This window comes from Hippoglossus stenolepis, chromosome 4, assembly GCF_022539355.2.
Source record: "Hippoglossus stenolepis isolate QCI-W04-F060 chromosome 4, HSTE1.2, whole genome shotgun sequence".
Taxonomy (NCBI): domain Eukaryota; kingdom Metazoa; phylum Chordata; class Actinopteri; order Pleuronectiformes; family Pleuronectidae; genus Hippoglossus; species Hippoglossus stenolepis.
The window spans coordinates 8,820,793-8,842,061 of NC_061486.1; the positions used below are offsets into that span (position 1 = coordinate 8,820,793).

Here is a 21,269-nt window from a genome sequence, read left to right on the forward strand (position 1 = left end):
TCCTGAGTGATGCACGTGTGGTATTTGTTCTCTCCAGCCCCCATCAGATCAACTGGCTCCGGGTGGAGGAGGATGTGCCGTCTCACGCCGTGGTCACCGGCTCCGATCTCTACATCGAGAACCTCAACAAGTCCTACAACGGCACCTATCGCTGCGTAGCGTCCAACACGGTGGGCGAGGCCTACGACGACTACATCCTCTATGTATATGGTAGGTATTACCTTTCATTGCACTCCACGTTTAAATGCCTCCATCACTCTTATTACACCGGAATTCAGCCCGTATTGCTGATATACTGAGATTTATAGACTTAACTGCCAACTGCAGCTTTGGCAGTCGGAGGATTGTATTGCACCGATACGGATTTACTGCAGCATTTGTGCAATAAACAGATTCACATTTCAAACATATATGGATCTAAGCCATTAGTGAGAGGAACAGGGGGCTTAATCACAGAAGGTGGCTGCAGATGACAAATCCACAGTGCTCCCAATTTATGTTGAAGATTTGAACCGCAGCTGTGCTGTTAATGCAGGATGATGAGTTTGAACCGTACAGTGTGGAAAGCAAAGGATAAAGTGGCTGTTGACTTTGGACTAGTGTGTTCGAAACCCAGGAAGTGAGATTTTTCCTGGTAGATTTATATTTAAAATGTTGGAGTAGAGAATGGATCAGTTGGAAGAGTCTGTATTGTCTCATACTTAACCACTGCTGACGTTAAGTGGGCTGTATGAGCTGGTGTACAACGTTTCTATTTCCCCCTTCAATAGATTCATTCTAAGACTGATATTTTTAAAAATCATTTTCCTTCTACATTTATGTATCCATTTCACTATTGCTCTTTCAGACTACAGCATCACTCTCATGCACTGTTTACAGTTTGTTATCCGCCTGCTCAAAATATATCTAAATATTTCTACTGACCTTGGAACCGTAATTACATCCTTTTTTGGGGCTAAGCTCGGGGCAGTTGAACAGAGGAGGAGGACACTGCCAGCTTAGACCAGGATTAGGCTTCATCACATTCTCACACACAGTGTATTCCATTAAATCCAAATGAATTCAACCCAAATCATGAAGAGTAGACTAGGACTTGACTCCTGGATATGACTATTCACCTTTACTTTCTATGATAAAGAGATGGGCTCTGGTGCTGTTGACTCACATTGAAGTGGGTGGAATTTCAATGTGTTCTGCAGCCAACCAGTAAAGGACAATAATAGGACGATCTCTCCCAGGACTAGACTGGAAATGTCGTGGATGGTTTGATCCCCTTGGTGTCAGCTGCCCTTCAGTGAGGCCACCTTTTCATTTTACCTTTACATGAATGTCACTCGTGGTACACGCATAGCAGTTTTAATATTTTCTTTTTTCCACATCACATTCCACATTCCACATCACAACAATTGATATTAAAAAATCCAAAATACATCAAATAAATTACTAATACAAGTAAATGCAGTTACTGTTTCCACCGCCACTGAATTCACTCCACTGCCATCGCACAATATCTGAATATAGTTTCAACGTCTTTGCAAACAACTCAACTGTTTAAAGGTGCACCAGCCATCTTTGCACTCAAGCGTGAACAGCAGGAGGCAACTGTCTGAAGTTTTGAGAACGAGGACGACTTCATCATTCACAAATCATGAAACATGACGTCAATGAAGTACACACTCCTCGGACCTTAATTCCCTATTTTGGGTGGCTGGCAGGGGTGAATGAGGATGAGGGGGAAACAAATGTGCTGCAGGTGCAGCCATTGTTGGTGAGTTCAGCTTTCTCTCCGCCGAGCGCCTGCTCCCTGCTGTTTAGAAGAACGTTTTGTATTTCGCTCCCAAGTTTCAATTTGTTTCTGCCTGGGTCCCGAGAACATTGTCTCCCAGAGACCGTACACGGAACAAGGAGAAAAGGTGACTCTGCTGCACAAACTCCCTGCTTCTCCAGTGTAATTATCATGTTAGCAGAATGGATGCATTTAATTAAAAATCTTAACCTGGTGTAGTCAATCTTGTATCCCAACTAAAGATGTCATATGTTGAGGGGGAAATAACTTATTATGACTATCATCCAGTCTGTGGGGATTGATTCAGCTTGTAAAATGTTTTATTTATTTAGCAAAAGTATTTCTCCAGGAAACCTTTTTATAATGTTTCCAGAACCCACTGCTATGGCAGAGTAGTATATCCGTTGATGGCTTCAGGCAGGTGTGAGGAGTCATGCTGCTTAGAGAATAAAGACAACATGCTAAATGTGAATCAAATGAAATGTGCACCTTTCCAAACATTGTCACACTGTTTCCGGTGAAAACATTCAATGGTGGGTTATTATATACTATCCATCACACAGTAATCAGATTGTTAGATGTTGTTAGATTTAGTCACTGGAACTAGCACTCACGTTAAAACCAAAATAAATGTTTAATGTTGTAAGCAGCTGTTGAAAATAGGCTCATTGAGGTTTTTGCGATAGAGCCGATTGCAGGTTGTAGACTGGTGATATTGTTTGGACTCTGGTTGTTTTGGTGGAGTGCATTTTGAAAAGAAATACAGCAAGCAGTCATTTTAATGGAAGGACAAGGTCTTGGGCAGAGGAGACAAAAAACCCCTGTAATAGTCAGGAGAAATCACAGAAGAAGAACTGGGAGTGTTGTGGATGCATTATGTTTAAATAACCAGGGACTGAATTTCTACACCTGGAAATATGAAAAATGTCATCACTGGCTCCTCACTGGTTTAGTAGATAGGTGTTGTTGATGTGTGGAAAATGCAGGAAGAGAAACCATGCTGTGTTTTACGAATGTCTTAAAAACTGTTCAAACACAGCAGGGCCTCACTAATCCAAATCTCTCAGGTACACAGCATTCGGACAGGCCCTGTTTTTTTTTCTCATCGCTGAAGTATTTTCAGTTGCTTGAAAAAATAAAAGTCTCCCAGCACACACTCACATCATTGAGCCCTCTGTCTGATGTTCAGCAGGTCTGTACGTTGGTCGATGTTCAGAGAAAGAATCTGTGTAGTTCACATGTGTGACTTTGCGACTGTGACATAGGTTTCCTGTGAGTCTCCTGACTCCGCCGCCCCATGGTTATTCATCATCGCGCTCTGCCAGGCAGATGATGACATCTGCTTGTCCCCAATGGGCCCAGTAATGATCGCTCCCAAACAAAAGGACGACACATCCCGGCAAATGGCTTACTCAAGGCAGACTTATTCAAGCTTTCATGACTAAACTGTTGTGCGAAGATTCCTCTGAAACTGAGATTTAACGCACCCTCTCCTTGAATGAATCCCCTGATTGTGTGAGTGTGTCGTGTCAAATGCAGATATTTAAAGTAGTATTATAATATTCTAGTTATTTCAGAACTCATGAATGATGTGTGTCCTGTGCATCATAACACTTGCATGAATGATTGAAAAGCAATAGGAAGCGAATGTTCTCTCGTAAGGAAGCAACCTACAGTATCTTTATCATCAGTGTTTGTGCCTTTGGCTACGACTCCTTCAATTAGCAAATGTGCTATTCACATATTTTAACAGATTCCATCAAACACTGTTTCTCTGGTGCAGGAGGATTGGAAGCTCTATGACTTCAGTTCCCTGTAATGAGACACAGGAGCTTGGTAAAAGGTGTTCATAACTGCGTATAATTATGTCTGCGACTCCCACACCTCTTTTGTGGAGGATTTAATGCCAGAAAAAAATCATGTTGTGGTCCATATGAGGGTTTGTTGTCCCAGACTAATCACGTTTGCTGTTAGTGGCTTAATCCCTGTGTGTTTCTGCAACGTAGATTGGTCTTAGCACGATAACCTGTTTAGCGCAACCTAAACCGTCCACTAATGCATTGTCCCTACTAACTCCTGCAAACCCTATTCTCATATGTGTCTACTAAATCAGACTTTTAAAGCCATCACATACCTGCAAAAATACTGTTTATTCAACCAACTGCATGCAACAAACTCATTATTTTAAAGAGTTATTATTTTCTTGTGAGTGTTATTGATAAAGTGTAGCCCATTTGTCCATCAGTTCTCCGTCGGTCCATCCCTCTGCCTCCGTCTACTTCAGGGCTCTTCTTTTTCAAAAAGACGAATGACCTTTCACTGTGCGACAGCCCCGACAGGTGTGAGGCCGATGTAAATCCACGACAAATCAACTCCCATTGTGGTGCATGTGTTGTGAGTATGTGTTGCTGGTCGAAAAAAAGCCTGAGAAAGAGTCTTGTCATGCTGCTGTCCGCAAGGGTGTGTCTGCAGCAGGCGGTGAATTGTGCCCCCTGGCCAGTGTTTGGTGGGTTGCGGGAGAGTAGTTGGCCAGACAGAGGCCTGTCTCTCTCAAAAAGGTGATCTGCTGCTATAACTCAAACTTACTGCCTGTTGGCAGGAGAACAATGCAGCTTTTACCACCTCAGTTCAGCCACAGTTGACTTTTTGACCCATAAATCTTCTAGGACAAGAAGTCAAAGAATCTCAAGCCAGTGGAAATTTAGGGTTTATCCGGGTTTTTGACACAATGTGAGCAGACATGACTCATGAGCATGACTTTCACAAATGTGCAGCATAATGAGAAACAACTATCAGCACTAAATCTCAAGATTATTTTGTCTCAATAAGAATTAAATAGATAAGTTGTAACTACCCTGTGTTTTGAGGAATGCTATGCGACATGTCAGGTAAAATAAGCGTTACAGCAAGAGAAACGAATAGAGAAAAGAAAAAGAAAAATATCATCCTGTTGTTGTTGTTGTTGTTGTCGACAGGCAGGTTTAAGCAAGCATAGATAAACAATTTCTCCTACATTGTTTCTCTTTATGGTTAAATTTTCTCATATCAAATTCCTCAGTGATATAAATTCTCCCTGAAAATACGGCCCCTCCAAAATACACTCATATTTCAGCCCTCATAATGCTGAGCCCAGAGTCATCCAGCCTGGAAATTGCCCATGGAGAATTCTTGTTCGGCTGGATATTATATGTGCCACATCCTATCCTGGCCTTTGTGAAGACCCTCTTCCCTGAATGGCCAATTTCCCTCTTCTAGACACTGACATTTCAGCTATCAGACTGCCTTCAGTCACAGGGAAAGAAATCTATCCCACCCCCCTCTTCAAATACTGTCAGAGCAGAATCTCTTCCTGATACCCTGATACCCCCCTACCTCCGTCAACACTACCTCCATACATACACTCCATCCCCGGCGGCAACATTATGCTGTCCTTGATGTTTTATCATTAGTTTGGGAGTGTGTGGTCCCCCACTGCTTTCTTTTGATGGAGTGCAGACAGTAAAGGCATGGAGACAGCCAGCTAATTTCCCCTGCTGTGACTCTCCCACAGCAAGGGGTTGTGCTATCTCCTCTGCACCAGAGCCAGGCAGATATACCCCTGACGAGGAAGCTTTCAGCCCTCCTCAGTACCACGGCACACCTGAATTGCCCTCCATTTTGTCTTTCTGATGATTTTCTTTGAGGGTTAGCAACAGATCTAATCAGTGCAGTGCGGGTGGACGGTGCAGCCTGGAGCTCTGCTGTGCTGCAGCGGGAGGCCACCAGAATAGTTTCATTTGTAGTTTGATATTAATTATGGAGATAAACTGTGGAAAATAGCAACAGCTATCCAGGATTGGCAGACATTATTATTCACTGTTAATTTGAAAACACATCAATAAAATAAATCCAGTAGTTTAATGTGATACAGCCCCAGTTTTCTTGGTATTTTTGGACATGGTAGCATAGTGCGGCTCTGTTGATGGTCTTCCAGGTGTTGACAGAAATATATCAACAAGTAATAGATAGATTCCCATATTTGGTTCATGATCCCCAGATGATTCATCCTAATGAATGTGAATGTGATCCTCCAACTTTTCCTGCAGTACCATGACAGTAACATATTTGTTTATTCTGATATGTGTTTTGGGATAATCATGGTCACCAGAGGATGAATCCTAAGGATTATGGCGGTTGACTTTTTATAGAACACTAGCAGAAGCAGCAGTCATCATTTTCACATCCATCCCTTTTATTCAGACTGAAATCATTCCTTCCTTTTTATAACAACCCTGAAGAGATGCATTCTGGATATAATTGTGATCAAAACACGTGCATAGCTTCCAGAGAAAGTATTTCTAGTACCAAATTCCCATTTTTGTTTCCTAGAAGGAGTTTCTGTACTGAGCTGTGGTGGAGCAATATTAACACAAAAAGATGTTTTACCCCAAAGTACATCAACCTTGGGAGACATCCACTCGATCGATGACTCAGACTATTGAAGCCTCATTTTAGCTCCATCACTTACATTGAAATTGCTTTAAGAAGGGAACTCTTAAGGGACAGTATTAACTGGAGGAATGATCACAGCAAGCAAAACCTGTTTGGGTGTTCAGATGGGAACATCAGTATTGTTTTAGGCAGCCTCACAGAGCATCGAGCACCGACTCCTAAGACATTTTCAGACGTGACCTACGGGTAAAATCCGGACAATTGGCTTTGGTTAGTTTACAGATTGTTTTACCCTGAGTTTGCCTTTCACACATGCACAACGCAGCGGGAGCTTCTCTGCACAGACGCCTTCACAACATCAACAGATCCTCCGCATTGTTCAGGTGAGAGGTGGAGCAGCCGGGAGCAGCAGGCAGAGGCAGGAAGTGATGTGTTAACTTCACTGCGTGGATCCCGTGATTTTCTTGACAACACACAGACACACTGGTGTCAGGTCTTATCACCACAAACTCTCTTGACATCTTGATATTTGTTTTCTTTTTGTTATTTTTTTTTCATTTTTGTGTCTGTTGCGCGTAAGAAGCGTCAAACCCCCCCCCCGCCCCCACTCACTCGCAATGAATCCAGTGGGGGAATCCCCATCTGGGTTCACACACCAACTTCTCCTGGATTTCTATGGACCTTATAGTAGGAGGCCGGTCGGATAAAGTCCGCAGAAGCTGTGGAGCGTCTCACTCGCCACATGTGGAAGCAGCTGCAGTCTCTTCAAAATCACCTCACCACAGAACATGTGCATGTTATGATTTTATAGTGCAGCCTCTTCAATGACCTCTGTCTACTCCTTTACTCTTGTCTTCCTTTATTTCTTACACATGTTCTTTATTTTTTTGACTCTTTTCATCCAGATGCTCCCACTACTATCCCCACACCCACCACCAACCCAGTCAACACGCAAGGTACTGTATGCCCCCACTACTGTCCCTCTCAGCAATCGTGTGTGTGTGTGTGTGATTGCATGCATGTATGACCCGGTACTCGGGGACAGAAAGGCATTGTACCTGAGGCTAAGACAGTCTGCGGATGACCAGTTCTAATCAGATGGTGCTGCCGATAGGTGACATTGAGGACAGGCGACGCAGAGACACCTGTCATAGCCCTTTCCAGTCACATGTTTGATCAGAGAAAAAATGTAGAGCCTCCGCTTTGCTGTCCTGCTATCTTATCAGCATCTGCAGCCATATCTCAACCGGCCCATCCGTCATAGTATAACGCCCTTTGCATCTCCCCGACAAATACCAGTCACATTTCGTCTTTGAGAGGCCAAAAAACATCAATAACTATTTTCTCAGAGGCATGTGAAATAAATGAAAGGCGGTTCATTCACTGTTTATAGCCGAGTAACCTTTTGACACCTTCTGTAAGCACTATTTTAGACTTTGATTTATCTCTGTGGCAAATTTTCATTTCAATATTAACCATTAAAAAAAAAAAAGAAATGCTATTATGTCAAAAGCACCGCTAAGGCTACGCAGACGGCGGAGGCAACCTTGGGAGTTGGCATTTGGATATGCCAGAATGTGACATTTCAATACAAAAACTATCCTTAAAGAATAGATCGGTTCATCAATAGCTGCTTTAGAGATGTGGCAGCTTTGGCCCTTTTGTCATGACCGCTCTGCAATTCATGCAGTCATGAAAATGTAGAGCAGCAATATTCAGATAATAAGTGTGAAACCCAATGTGAGGCTGCATCATAAGCTCTGGTATTGTAATGAGGTCGGATACAATGTATTACTACATTTACTTCATCTGACAATTTAGTTTTTTGTTGTTATGTATTTTATTTAGATTAAAAATAGAGTCAAGAGTCAAAAATAGATCTGTCCGTCGTCATGTGGACGATCACTCTGACAGCGCACCTCGCCTTTGCATTTCTTTTAATTGCCTCTTTATGTTTGAGATTTGGACTTCAAACCTGCTTCTCTTCCTGTCTGAGTTTTCCGCGGTGTGTCCTTGATCATGCTGCAGGAGTACGGCATCATTTCATTCTCTCTCTCTCTCTCTCTCTCTCTCTCTCTCTCTCTCTCTCTCTCTCTCTCTCTCTCTCTCTCTCTCTCTCTCTCTCTTTGTCTGGGTGTGGCCCAGTCAAACAGGAAGTTGCTTTTGCGGAGCTGTGCATTACTCTGCATTTCCATCCTAAGCTCCTCTCCTCGGAATAACACTGATGCAGCCGCCTCTGTGTTTTCTGCTGTAACATTCCAGTAATTTCCGAAAGACAGGCTTGAAAGAGGATTTACCATGATTTATGCAGTACATGCTGGGAGGATGTAATTGAGCTTTCTTGCAGTTCACTACTCTTCTAAATACCCTGTCACAGGGGCAATGCTAAGCTGGCTCGCGGTAGATTGCTTTGCACTACCTTAATCAGCATAACAGCACAGTATAGCATTTCCCTCTCGCCAGTAAGGAAGTGTACGGCGTGATTTCTTATTCATGCAGTATAACCTGAGCGTGAATAGGCTGCCACCACCATGCTGTGATTTTCTGCTGTAATCAGAGGTCACTGAACTACCACTACTTATATATGGCCCTAATTTTAAAGGTCCAATCAATACCTTTACACTTCTCATCACATATCAATCAAGTTTATCACAAAAAACAATTCATTCATTATTTGACCAACTAACTGATTATAATTTAAAACAATTGTATACAAGACAATCAGCTGATGTTATTTAAATTACTTTTATGGATATTATTAGATAGTTATGGGTTTAGTTGTACTTTACTGTAATAAGTAGTTGTCATTCATCTGCCACACTCATTGATTTTCTTTTATATATTTTGTCATGAATAATTTACTGATATTATTTATGGATGTGTTGTATGAGGATGAGATGCTTGCAGATCAGTGTGTTTGTTGTTTGGACCTTGCTTTTATTATTGTATACATTTTTTTTATTTAGACATTTTTACGTGTGGACCGTGGGAAGATTAGCAACTGCCATGTCAGCTAATGGGAATTCAATGATATAGATTTAGTAGATTTAGTTGTTTGTAGATTTTAGCTCTAACGTACGTACAACACGTTTACTGTTTTTTACTGGATGGATTTACTGAATGGACAGATTAAGCTTGCGGTCACTCCCTAATCCACACAAGCAGCACGTCTGTTTTCCCTCTGGATGGAAGAAAACATGAAAGGGGATTTATGAATATTGTTAACTCAGGTCCTTCTCTGTTTGATTCATGATTGATCCGAAAATAAGGTTTTGTTCAAAATGCTACAATTTAACTTTCAAGGTTTTCCTCTTTGTACCCGTGGACACCAAAGTGCCAGTTGAAGGCCTAATTGTGTTGGTGCGTGTGTGTGTGTGTGTGTGTGTGTGTGTGTGTGTGTGTGTGTGTGTGTGTGTGTGTGGATCTCTTGGGGCAGATTAGTCATGTCCTTCTTGTGTTTGAAAGTTTTAGGTCTTGTTTTTCTCCACATGCCCAAATTAGCTGATATTCAGCTTTTAAATATAGTGCATTTCCAATGGATACTGATGTCAATGTATGGACCATTTTTCACTTATATGAAAACATAATTAGCTTTTTCTTCTTTACTTATCCTCTTAATAATTGTTGAAACTAACACTTTCTGAATTTCCCTTACAAGTAGAACCAAATTGCGTTGATTTTTCTATGAAATCTCCCTCTAATTTACATCTGAATAAAAGCAAATTTTTAGGAAATCATGATAAAAGGTTCCTGGAATTTAAAGGATGAAAATAATTTGCTACCAATATTTACTAAAGGAAAAGCTCTTAATTGACGTGTTGCATCAAGAACAACTTGGCGGAAATCGTTCTTCTCTCGCTGCCAAACAGGCAAACACTCAGACATCTGAGAAATATAAGTGTTCAAGATGGACAGTAAACGCTTATAGCACCACAGGAAAAAATCACACTGCACAAGTTCTTTGTCAGTGGTTGTATTTCTTTTGGGCAGAGGGTCGAGTTTACCCAGAATCCCCAGCTCTGGAGGAGTAAAGGGAGTCTGTGGCAATAATGCTCCAGCTCGTCAGATGCTCAGAGATGATCCAATTCAATGCAATGCAGGGACATCATATCCCGGCTAAGCCTTCAGTAACCCCCCTCCCCCGGCTTTTTGAGAAGAGCCAGAGGAAACGACAAGGAACAAGGAATAATGTTGTAGACTTGACTGGAAAGACCCACAGATCAACAGTCCAGGGTTAACTGGTGTTTGGACCTTAGCTAGATAAACTAAAGGCATGGGCGGGAATTGACATCGTCCCTGTCACTTTGAAAAAGCCTATCTCCTATTCTGCTCCTATCATTTGTATAGTTTTTGTTGTATTTGGTTATGGGAGCATTTTGTAACCTGAGATTAATACCTGCAGACATTTAAATAATGATCTCTGTGCTATGATTTTCAAGTTAATTTATCTTAATCATGTGCACATCAGTCAGAAATAAGAGTGAATTACAGCTCTCTTCTGTACAAAAAATTACCCATCAAAAAAGATCTGTTATCTGTAAAAGAAAACTAAGTACAGTTCAGAATTACATAACATTTCTAGTTTATTATACTGCCATTATTATATGAAATACAACAACCAGTTTCAGGGTATTCTGTGATTCGCTCTATTCATTCAAATGCTTGTGCTGTTGTTACTGTTTTACTTCCTTTGAAACCAAACCCCCCTACATTGCCGAAGTGTCCTTGGGCAAGACGCTGAACTCCAAATTGCCCGACAGTGCATGAATGATGTGGGTTGAAGTGCTGCACATAGATGCACTGTATGAATGTGTCTGTGGGTGAATAGCAAACCTGTGGTGTAAAGACCTCTGAGTGGTCATCAAGACTAGAGAGGGAGACTAGTTCTCTGAGCTCAACATTATTCCGGTTTATGGTTCGTACTTGGGTGTAAAATAACAACCAATAATTGTTTCACAAGCAAACATTACACTGCACATGAACCTGAGTCAGGCTTACATACTGCACCCATCAGACTTTATAATACCACCAACCATAATTAAGTTTTTTATTGCTTGCATTGGTTAAGCTGTCAGGGATTTGTCGATCCTTATGCCTTTATCATGCGGAGCACAGAGTACATACATGACTTCAGGGTTGTTCTGACGCCTTTGTTTCCGACAAACGTGGGATATCGTGTTAAATCGTGTGATTTAGCATCAGATGGCGTTTTTAGGGAATCCATTTCTGGCAGGTTTTCATACATGTTCTGTTTGCTGTTTTCCTCCTTCAGCGCTGGTACATGTTAGGTGTTGGCAGGTTTCCACTGCTGTTAAGTCTTGGGATTCCAGCTTCAGCTCCATGTACGCTATTGACTTCAACAAAGACTGCTCCAAGTGCATTTAGTATTCAACATAATTAGTCAATAAACATCCACCGGCGCTGTTTTAACTCTCACATGTATCATTTGTCTTTGAAGTATTTCATTGGAAGAATTAAAGAATCATTTAGAAATGCTAATTAGTTTTTTCCTCACATTTGTTTACTCCGATTCAGTAAAATTTTGAGATTCTTCTGACCTGCAGTTTTTTTTTTCTTTCTTCTAAACGGTCATTAAAGAAAGAGAATATCATAATGGTCCATTTTAATTGGTCTCAAGGGAATAAGTTAGTAATGCCAACCCACCCTGAAGTTAAAAGAGTTTTTTATTGCAGTAATATTGAGCTCTTTTTTTCATGGAGCAGTTGTAAATGGTAATGAGAGCTCTACTTATCACATTATGGGTTTGGAGATTGAATGTTATGTGCGAATGAACTCAATTTGCGTCAGACTCATTCTCTGCAGATAAGGGTTTTCTTCTGTGGCGTCTTACTTAAGGCGACTGTAGGAGCAGAGCAGGGATTTCTGTTATTCCGTCAACCTTGTTCCTCGCCCTGATCTCCACTTCGGGGGGGAAAAACAAGTTGAAGAGGGAGCGCGAAGTGGAGATGGGCGCGAGCTGCCTTTGTACACGGAAATGTGCAAATCTCAAAAGACACAATAAACAGCCGACCGGTTCAAATTCACTTCACAATTTCCATTAATTTGCCAATTTATTAGTTAGTCAGACCTTCACTCGTATAACAGCACCTCTGCTAAATGTCACAGTTGTGTTTGTACATTGTTGTGCTTGTTACAAAGGACTCTTGGAATCTATTAAGTGGCCGTGCAGTGGCATTGAAATTCAACCGAGGACAATATTGTGCTGTGTTGATGGTCTTCTACAACGGCAATAAGAACAAATTATTGGGGTGAGATTGCCCATGTGTGCTCATCTCATTACGTTCATTTCCTCTTTCCGAACGACAACCAATACAAAAGCCCTGGATGTCAGCAGTTCAATGCTGCAAGACGCTCCCTGAGCTGATTCTGCAGCATCGCCCCATTGTCCTGCTGCTGACCATGAATGGGTTACTGCGAGAGGCCGTTCAGTGCATGTGAAGGCTTTGCTCTATCAATGCAAGAGAGTCATTGTTTCAATTATGTCCATGTAATTACATCTATAAATTGTAATGTGTTTGTGTGTGTGGGGGACGGCGCGTGTGTTCGCATGTGCGTGATAGGCCTCTTTCTGTGCACAGAAAAAAACTATTAAAAGAAAAAAAAAAGACGGGAAAACTGAAATTATGTTCCGTGTAATAAGCCTGGTGACAAGCTCGCAGCTCAGATCTCCGCCCTGACAGATAAGTCTGACAGGACACTCCGATACTGGCCAGAGTGGCAATTAGTCATTCCAGTACAGAGACAGAAAGGTGCGACTGTAAAGCATGTGGCGCTGGGAGTTCAGTGAAGCAGCTTCCACCACCGCACAGACATGAGCATCAGTTGCAAATCCTCTTTATTCCCCCATAAATCCCCACGGCTGTGCACATCCTGTCAGGACGCCGGTGTGGGCATGTCAGCACTCCCCGATCGACCCGTGAGCCGAGCTGCGCTGGCGGTGTGGACACCGGCTATATTACAGACATAATCAAATTCTACTTATTTCAAGTGTGAGGCCACAAAGGCCGGAGTAATAACACAGCCTGTCATTTGGAGGCTGTCTCTATTCTAAGCCCCTGGTGGTATTATGAATGCATATGTATCGAACATGAACGGCCACAGGGAATCACACTCCTGATCCCTGGATGTGTTAGAGCGCCGAATGACAAACTAATTAAACGCAGGAAGAAGGAGGAATGAAAGTAATGGAAACATGACATTTGGTGAATAAAACCTGCTCCTGTTGAGGAGGGAGATCGTGGTCAGATACACATCTGCCCCTCTGGAGCCTAGAACTTCCTTTTCACTCCTCCACCCAAATACAGTGAGTGGACAAAATAATCAAGTTTCAAAATCAAGGTCCAGGAGACCTGCTCATGGAGACGCTGATTCAACCGAACCAAGGGGACTGTACCAAGAAGCCATTTTATAGTCTGGCCTCTGGGTTCAGTATCCTGAATCTGGCGATCAACTGGCTCTGTTATATATCTGGGTTTTTATATATGACAGCATAATAACAACATTATTTTATTGTGGTGAACTATTCCTGTGTTTGTGAGAAGCTCTGTTTTCAAACCAGCCTGGTTCAGCAAAATTATTCTTCTGATCTATAAAAAAAAGTCTATTGCTCTTTATCATCTGTCAAACTAAACCACTTTGGCTCAGATTTTACAATGATCTGCTTTGTGTGTGTGTGTGTGTGTGTGTGTGTGTGTGTGTGTGTGTGTGTGTGTGTGTGTGTGTGTGTGTGTGTGTGAGTGTTTGTGTGTGTGTGTGAGTGTGTCTGAATTGAAGGACACTAAAACATTTTGGATACAAGCAGTTCATAAACTTAGAGAATGATATAAATCTAAAGAGAAAGATTTTTTAAAAGATATTTTTTATCAAGGTCTACTTACAGTTTCTGTGAGAAGAGGTGAAAAGACTCATCTCACAGAAACTGTGGTTTCTGTTGAAATGTCTCAAAACACATTTAATTGAGTCCAACCCCCAAAAAATGAAAAAGGTTGTATAAAGTATTAAAAGTCTTCAATTTAATTTAAAGTTGTCTTTTCTTGAAGCAGCAATGTTTGCGTATGAGGTTCCAGGTTGTTGCAACAGCGGCTTGTGGCATAACAGAGGAAGCGTATTATTGTATAATGGTCTCATAATGCGCAGCTGTCTGTTTTAATCTAAAAGTTTTTTACAAATGAATAATTTTCAAATCCAGTGATCTAGTCATCCATTGTCTGATACTTATCACATTTCAGGTAAACAGAAAATACAGAAAAAGAATTTGAATGTGTAATAATAAATAATGGTGGTTCATATTTTCCATACTGATTTTCCCCCAAAAATCTTGAGCTGGGTATGACATCTTTGTCATGTGATACCTTTTTAAAAATTGTCAAACTGATGCAGCAGACACATCCTGACTTTATTATGGGTCAAAAAACATTTCCCATAATGCCACCAATAGAATCTTTTCGGGAGACTCCCCCTGCCTGGTGTCATGTAAATGTGTTTGAAATATTGAATATGAAAAGTGATTATCTTGATAATAATGCCATTATTTAGCAAACTTTAAGCAAAGAGCTCAGATAGCACATTATACGCAGGTGTTAATTGGATGTGTGAAGTTGGTATTCGTGCAGAGCAGATGATTTCCCCTGCTGTTATGATAAAATAATGTTCAACCGCACATTGTTTTCAGATGTTAATATTTTTACACCCAGTGCAAAAACAGAACACCATCGAAATGTGAAACCTGGAATATCATCATCATTGTTTTCACTCTGATCCTCCTACAGAAAACATTATATTATATAACCGCATGACCTTTATGTTAGAAATCATGTTACAAAACAGCTAAGACCTTTGCATTTCATTGCATTATGTAACATGTCTCATTATCTCCTTACATTATAATGCACTCATGCAGCAACACTGTAACCGTAACATTTCTTGTGTGTGCTGCGTTAAATTTGATGTTTTTGTGGCTTTTCCTGTTCAGTAGTAAACTTGATATAGGCAACATGATATGCAACCAACCATAGCAGTCGATACTGTAGGTGTTATGGGATTTTTAGTTCCTCTGTGACATTTTTGTGATAAGAGTCTCAGTGCTTACTCCGGCCAGATTTCTCTCCCGGCTAAATAAAACTCTCCCTCGGCGAGCGGTGGGGGCTGAGACCCTGCATGTTTCCTGGTGGATGTGTCAAAAGGAAGACAGCGGTGAGCAAGGTGAGGGCATGGAGGTGTGGGGAGGCTGAGAGGGGGAGGGGAGGAGACAGAGCTGCACACAGGCCATTTAGCGGCTGTATGTTCATTAGCATGGAGCATGAGCCGTTCTCCCCCCGCCGGGACTGGGCTGTGCTATCTGACATCCCCGATACAGTAAACAAACCTCGCACATCTCCGCTCCACGCACAGCGACACGCAGCCGTGGCTCGCTCCGTGCAGACGAGTCCATTTCTAACAGCGTGCTCAACCGAAACAAAACTTTCCTCGTTAATTAGTTTCCTCGCCATCCCACTTCCAACGTGTCCTTCTGCTAATTGAATGCAACTTAAATTGGGTGTCGTTTAAAGGTTGAGATGCGAACGTGTCGCTAAGCTCCTCGACTTCGCTTCACGTCGCCATGTTGAGAGATTCTGCACCCTCCATTCGTCTTTTATCAAAATCATTCAAGTTCGGAGCATGACTAGTGAGTGATGGAAAATTGAGCTGCTCTCTCATGCAGCAAAGAACAGCGCAGCCCTTCCCTCACCAGCCACTCCTCCATCAGTGCAAATGTGCACAGATATAGACTATTGATGAATGTCTCTGAACTATTCTGAGACTGGAAATTTAAAAGCTTCAAATTTTTTTTTTTTTCCCCTGTTCTTCTGTGGTGCTCTGATAAATCTGGCTAAACTCTAGACAGTGATACTCTCTGACACCTGAGGCAGCCACGTATTTCTCCGCTCGGGGACTCCAGGCGCCAATTTATTTCCAAACTCGTGTCTATTTCTGGTGATTGAGCTCTATGACTTCCAGAAATGGCCTCTTAAATCACAATGTATTTTACAGTGTGTGAACTCTCAGTGAAATTGCAGACTGTGTCGACTGTTTCATGGTGAAATAACCGTCTTAAAACATTTTCCAGCGCCGCTCACTCAAGGGACCCGGGCAGAGCTGCCTTCAACATATATGTCTGGTTTATAACTGTTCATGTCACTGGCTAATTAGCTTAGCTTAGCACAAAGACTGTTGTGCCTGGCAAATAAATATTCATCGAATTGTAAAATAACACTCTACTCCTTTGATTTACAACACAACAAAAGAGCTAAGGCGTGTTAATTGATATTCTTTATGGGAGCTCTCAGGTGGATTTAGAACAAAAGAAATAGTTTATTTTGCAGAAATGGCCTCAGCTTCGAGTAGACTCCATGTCTGTGTGATTCTTTACTACTGTAGCCCTGTGACTGGCTGAGAGGGTTTTCTGATCATAAAATTATTTACGGTTATTGTCCTGTTTTCAGACTCCAGAGCCGGTGAGGGGGCACCGCAGAAAATTGACCATGCTGTCATTGGAGGAGTGGTTGCCGTGGTGATGTTTGCCATCCTCTGTGCACTCATTGTTCTTGGTCGATACTTTGCCAGACACAAAGGTAAAGCACTGGCCGCGCAATCATACTTGATCATGAACACATCTCAGAGTTCAAGTGTTTTTTTGTTGAAAGTGGAGCACGATGGGATTGAAGTGCACACGAGGATGAGGAGGCGGAGGAGGTGTGGTGGATAATTTGTCTGCGCTGTTTTGCAGGAACTTACTTCACGCACGAAGCCAAAGGGGCGGACGACGCGGCCGACGCGGACACGGCCATCATCAACGCGGAGGGGGGACACAACAACACAGACGAGAAGAAGGAGTACTATATCTAAACTGGACGGGCCAGGAGAGACGGGTGGGAATGCTGCTGGTGATGGTGGTGGTGATGGTGGTGCTGTAGGAGCATTATGTCTAACTCTTGATTGGTTACGAGACGGCTTGAGGGCAGGGAGGGTGAGATTTAAAGGAAGAGAAGGAAAAGAGTTGGAAGTAGGACTGCCGGGGCCAAGTGGTAATAAGAGGCGTTGCTGAGTCTCCTATCCGACCCTTCCTGGACTGCCGGGGCCTGTTCTGTACAGTTCAATTATTTTACAGACAATTTTGTGCCTTGTTCTATTTCTTTTGTTTATTTTGTTGGTTATTTTCCCCCGTCACATGCTTGTTGGATTGGATTTTCTTTCCATGTATAGCCACCTGATCCTTTGTTGCATTTGGCTTTCGGAGGAGATTAAACGGGCCTGGTGTTTGTCTGTGTGTGCTGCAGCTGGCGTTTGGCTCACGTACCCAGATCTGAGGAGCCAGCTCATCCACACCTTCTTCTTTCTGTTGAGTAATCTCAAGAGTTCATTAACTGGAAGACAGTGTCAACACGTTTCTCCTCACCGGGTCCGAGTGAGGACACAAGGTCTTCAAGGTCACTGTGTTGATTACTAATGTAACAGTTGTGAGTGATCATGGTTATTTTAGAATGTATTTGTTCCTGACAGTGAAGTAGGAGTGCTGTTAAGTATCATTTCACACCAAACGGCAAAGTACAACCGGTCCCTCGCTGGATTCAAGAAAAATAACAGACGATTAGGTGTGAGGTCAGTTTAGCGTTCGTTTAGGGTGTTGTGGAGTACAGTCTAAATCCTTCTGACAGCTGTTATGTGCCATAATATGGAATTCAAATTTCTATAGAGAAAATCTGAGATGTTTGTTCATTTTAAATCTCTATATCAGGATTTTTTTTTTTTGCAGATAACATTCACTTTTGTTTCCCACAGGCTGTTGCAGCTGGCCATGAAACTGCAGCCAACAGCTAGTTAGCTTAGCTGAATAAAAATACAATAACTAACAACCCACCATTAAACTGCACTAAACTTCAAACTGTGTGTCATTTTAACACTATGGTTTTTGTAAAAGTTCAAAAAACAAGAAAAAACACTTGGATCAGTTTTAGAGGTGCTCGTAAGTGGATTTGTTGCGCTTGGACAGAGCTAGGCTAGCTGTTTTGTTTTTGTGCTAAGCTAAGCTAGCATCTTTATCGTACAGACATGAGAGTGGTTATCAATCTCTTCACCCTGCTCTTATCAAGAAAGTGAATAAGTGTATTTCCCAAAATGTAATTTTCTTCAAAATCTTGATCTATATTATCTTTTCAGTGACCATTTCCATCAAAATCCTTGTTTTTCCATCCATGAGATGGGTGGACCAAAAACATGGCAGAAAACAATGCTCTAATAATTAGAACCAAAAAAACGTCTTCTCTGTTGGCAGACATGATTTTGGCTGCAGGGTCAGATACTCTGTGGTGCCTGAAAGAGACACCAGTCCTGCTGCGTTGATCATAAAATCAAAAAATAAATAAAAATTAAATGTGCTATTTGCTAGATATTAGTACGGCCTGCTGTGCTTGCTTCTGGTTCTATTTTCACATTTTCATACCACCCACATGGTTGACCCTGGACTGAATAAAATAATTATGCCAAATGTCCATGTATACAATGGAAATCACTTGTATACAGCAAAGGCGGAGAGTCCACTTTGCAGAGTGCTCCTCTCTAAACGATTGATTTTTATCAGATAATACAGCGTATTAAGCCGTAAGCATGAAATGTTACAAGGACTTTGGTTTATTTTATTTTCCAATGTTGCATCTGTTTTATTTGATTGCATTAATGTTAAAGGGAGGAAAGAGTGTCATTCTTTCAGCGACATATCCTTTCAGTTGAGGTGTAAGGTATCAAGGTATTTCCTCATATATCCACACCTGAACCTTGCTTGCTATACAGATTTTAATTTTTTTTGGCCTTGGCCATACCTGAGTAAAAAGAGGTTCAGTCATTGCAAACATGAATCAGTTACATTTCCTTTGCTATCTGTAAAGACATTTTACCTTTGGGTTTGGATAACTTGTGAGAGCTCTTGGCCTTTACAAGTAATCAAAGATTTGCGTGGAGCTTTAGACTCGGTTTGGAAAAGATTATTTCCTTACTGCTGAAAACCCTCACAGAGGAGCCGTCTGCTGTTACATATTTCTTCTTTTCTTTTTGCTTAAATCTTAACATCCGAGCTCGCAGACCAGAGACGCCTCCATGCCTCTGACTCTGCCGGAGCTCGAAGAGTAAAACCTGTTTGGTAATTAGTGTGTGATTTCATTGTATTGCCTGAATCAAGAAAATCTGTACATGTATTTTGAAAAAGGATAACCACTGCCTTAAACCCACCTCTTGATACGTATCATTCAAAATGAAAAGACTGAAGGACATAATTTAGTGCCTTCGTTGATTTTGAGGCATATGGTTAGTATCATACAGTATCCTCATGAATACTCTCACAGTATATCTTGTATGTTTCCGTTCTTTCTAACTTACAGGGCCAATACTCATCCACGGTGTCTATATTAACGCACCATTGACTTCCATCAAAAGTACGACATGGAGCATAAATAAAAAAATAAGCTGGAATGAGTTTCATCTTTGTAAAAAATAAACAATTTTTTGTTTATCAGGGTGGTAAGGCAGCTTCCAGTAACTAGAATATCGTATTCCAGGATGTAGTATTTATTGTATCAATTAGTAATCACAAAACAATTTCAATTCGGCCATAATCATTTTCTCTACTTCACTTCATTTGTTTTTTTTATTTGGATTTAGTCTTAAAGGACAAGGCTCACTAGTATTACCAGAGAGGAATACAGTACTAAAGGCTGTAATAAGAAACACTAAAAGTATATTTTGGCGGATCTAAGGGTTTTGGTGTCATGGAAACAGTAATGTGCATGACTAATTTTGTTTTTGAAATGGTTATGAAGTGACAGCTGCTTATAATCGGGGAACATTGAAAGATTTTCGGAGGCATCATTCTAATCCAATTTTTGACTTTTTTTTTTAAATACTTGATATTTAGTATGTTTGTTTTCACTCTCTCAGGTTCATGAGTATTAATAGTTGTGTTTTTTGCATCTCAGGTAGAATGCAAATTTAAGGCCCCAAGTATATACTGTAGTACCACAGCTACTCAAAAAGTGACGAAATCACAAGATGTACATGTTTTTCTCAGTTGTACATGTTTCTGTGTTCTTAATATGGTGCACTGTTACAGTAAACGTTAATGTTTTATTTTGCATAGACTTAGTTCACAAAGACAGAAAACTAGATTTGTTAAGCAGACAAAAACTATGTACAGTCAGTGTCGACGAATGTTCATGAAAACTTCTTCTTCCTCTGTAACACTTTGCTCATATAGTTATTTACATATGGTTATTTAGTAATTCTAGGATGTGACCACAGCCAGTTAAGCATCTGTTTGCATTGAGTCATCCATAAAGTTTCATAGATGAAAAGATGGCGTATTTACTGTGTCATGAAGTTTTATGAATGATCTGTAACATGTCTTGGATATTTGGATGAAACTCATGTTCAAAGCCTGGGAAGGGGGGGGGAGAGGGGGTGCTTTGGTTGTTTTATTGCCCCCAGATGGTTGTTTTTGTTGTTGAATCTTAAATTTCTCTCTGTACCCAGGCAACATTTTTCTTTTGTGTAGTGAAGAGGATGTTTCTCATATGGCCATGCATATTTTGTATTGGTTAACACCAACATTTTTACAAAAGGAAAAAAAATAAGAAGAGTACTTGTCTTAATAAAAAGATATCAATGTTTAAAGCGGTGTGCTGTTGTGACTTGATCAAAAGCCCGGTTTCCCTTTGTACTCCTGTCCTGCTTTTTGGAGAACAGCATTTCTTCATCTGTATTTGTTGTAAAATTCACTCCGCCTGTCCAATGTGCTGAACATGTCAGCTGGATTGGACCTGTTCACTTCCTCCTGAGCCGCTGATACTTGTCAAACTCACAAAGAAGAAGCAGATCTTGCGATGTGGCAAAAATACTGTACCGATGTGGATTTGATATGGGTGAGCGGCAGCAGCAGCAGCAGCAGCAGCAATCTGAGGTTCCCATCAGTGACTGACACATGCAGTGTGGTAAAGACAGAGTCGAG

At 41.3% G+C, this 21,269-nt stretch overlaps 1 protein-coding gene across 2 annotated transcripts in view; it reads left to right on the top strand.

Moving 5' to 3' along the window:
- Nucleotides 1-20,935, top strand: part of cadm1b (cell adhesion molecule 1b) — a 138,779-nt gene extending 117,844 nt beyond the window's left edge. The window contains exons 8-11 of one of the 2 annotated variants that reach the window (XM_035155181.2): nucleotides 38-210; nucleotides 7,123-7,173; nucleotides 16,720-16,848; nucleotides 17,004-20,935. In XM_035155181.2, the coding sequence (XP_035011072.1) occupies nucleotides 38-210; nucleotides 7,123-7,173; nucleotides 16,720-16,848; nucleotides 17,004-17,122 (472 nt within the window). In that variant the 3' untranslated portion in view covers nucleotides 17,123-20,935. The remainder of the gene's footprint in view (nucleotides 1-37; nucleotides 211-7,122; nucleotides 7,174-16,719; nucleotides 16,849-17,003) is intronic. The other variant, XM_035155182.2, reaches the window with a different exon arrangement.
- The last annotated feature ends 334 nt before the right edge of the window (nucleotides 20,936-21,269 follow it).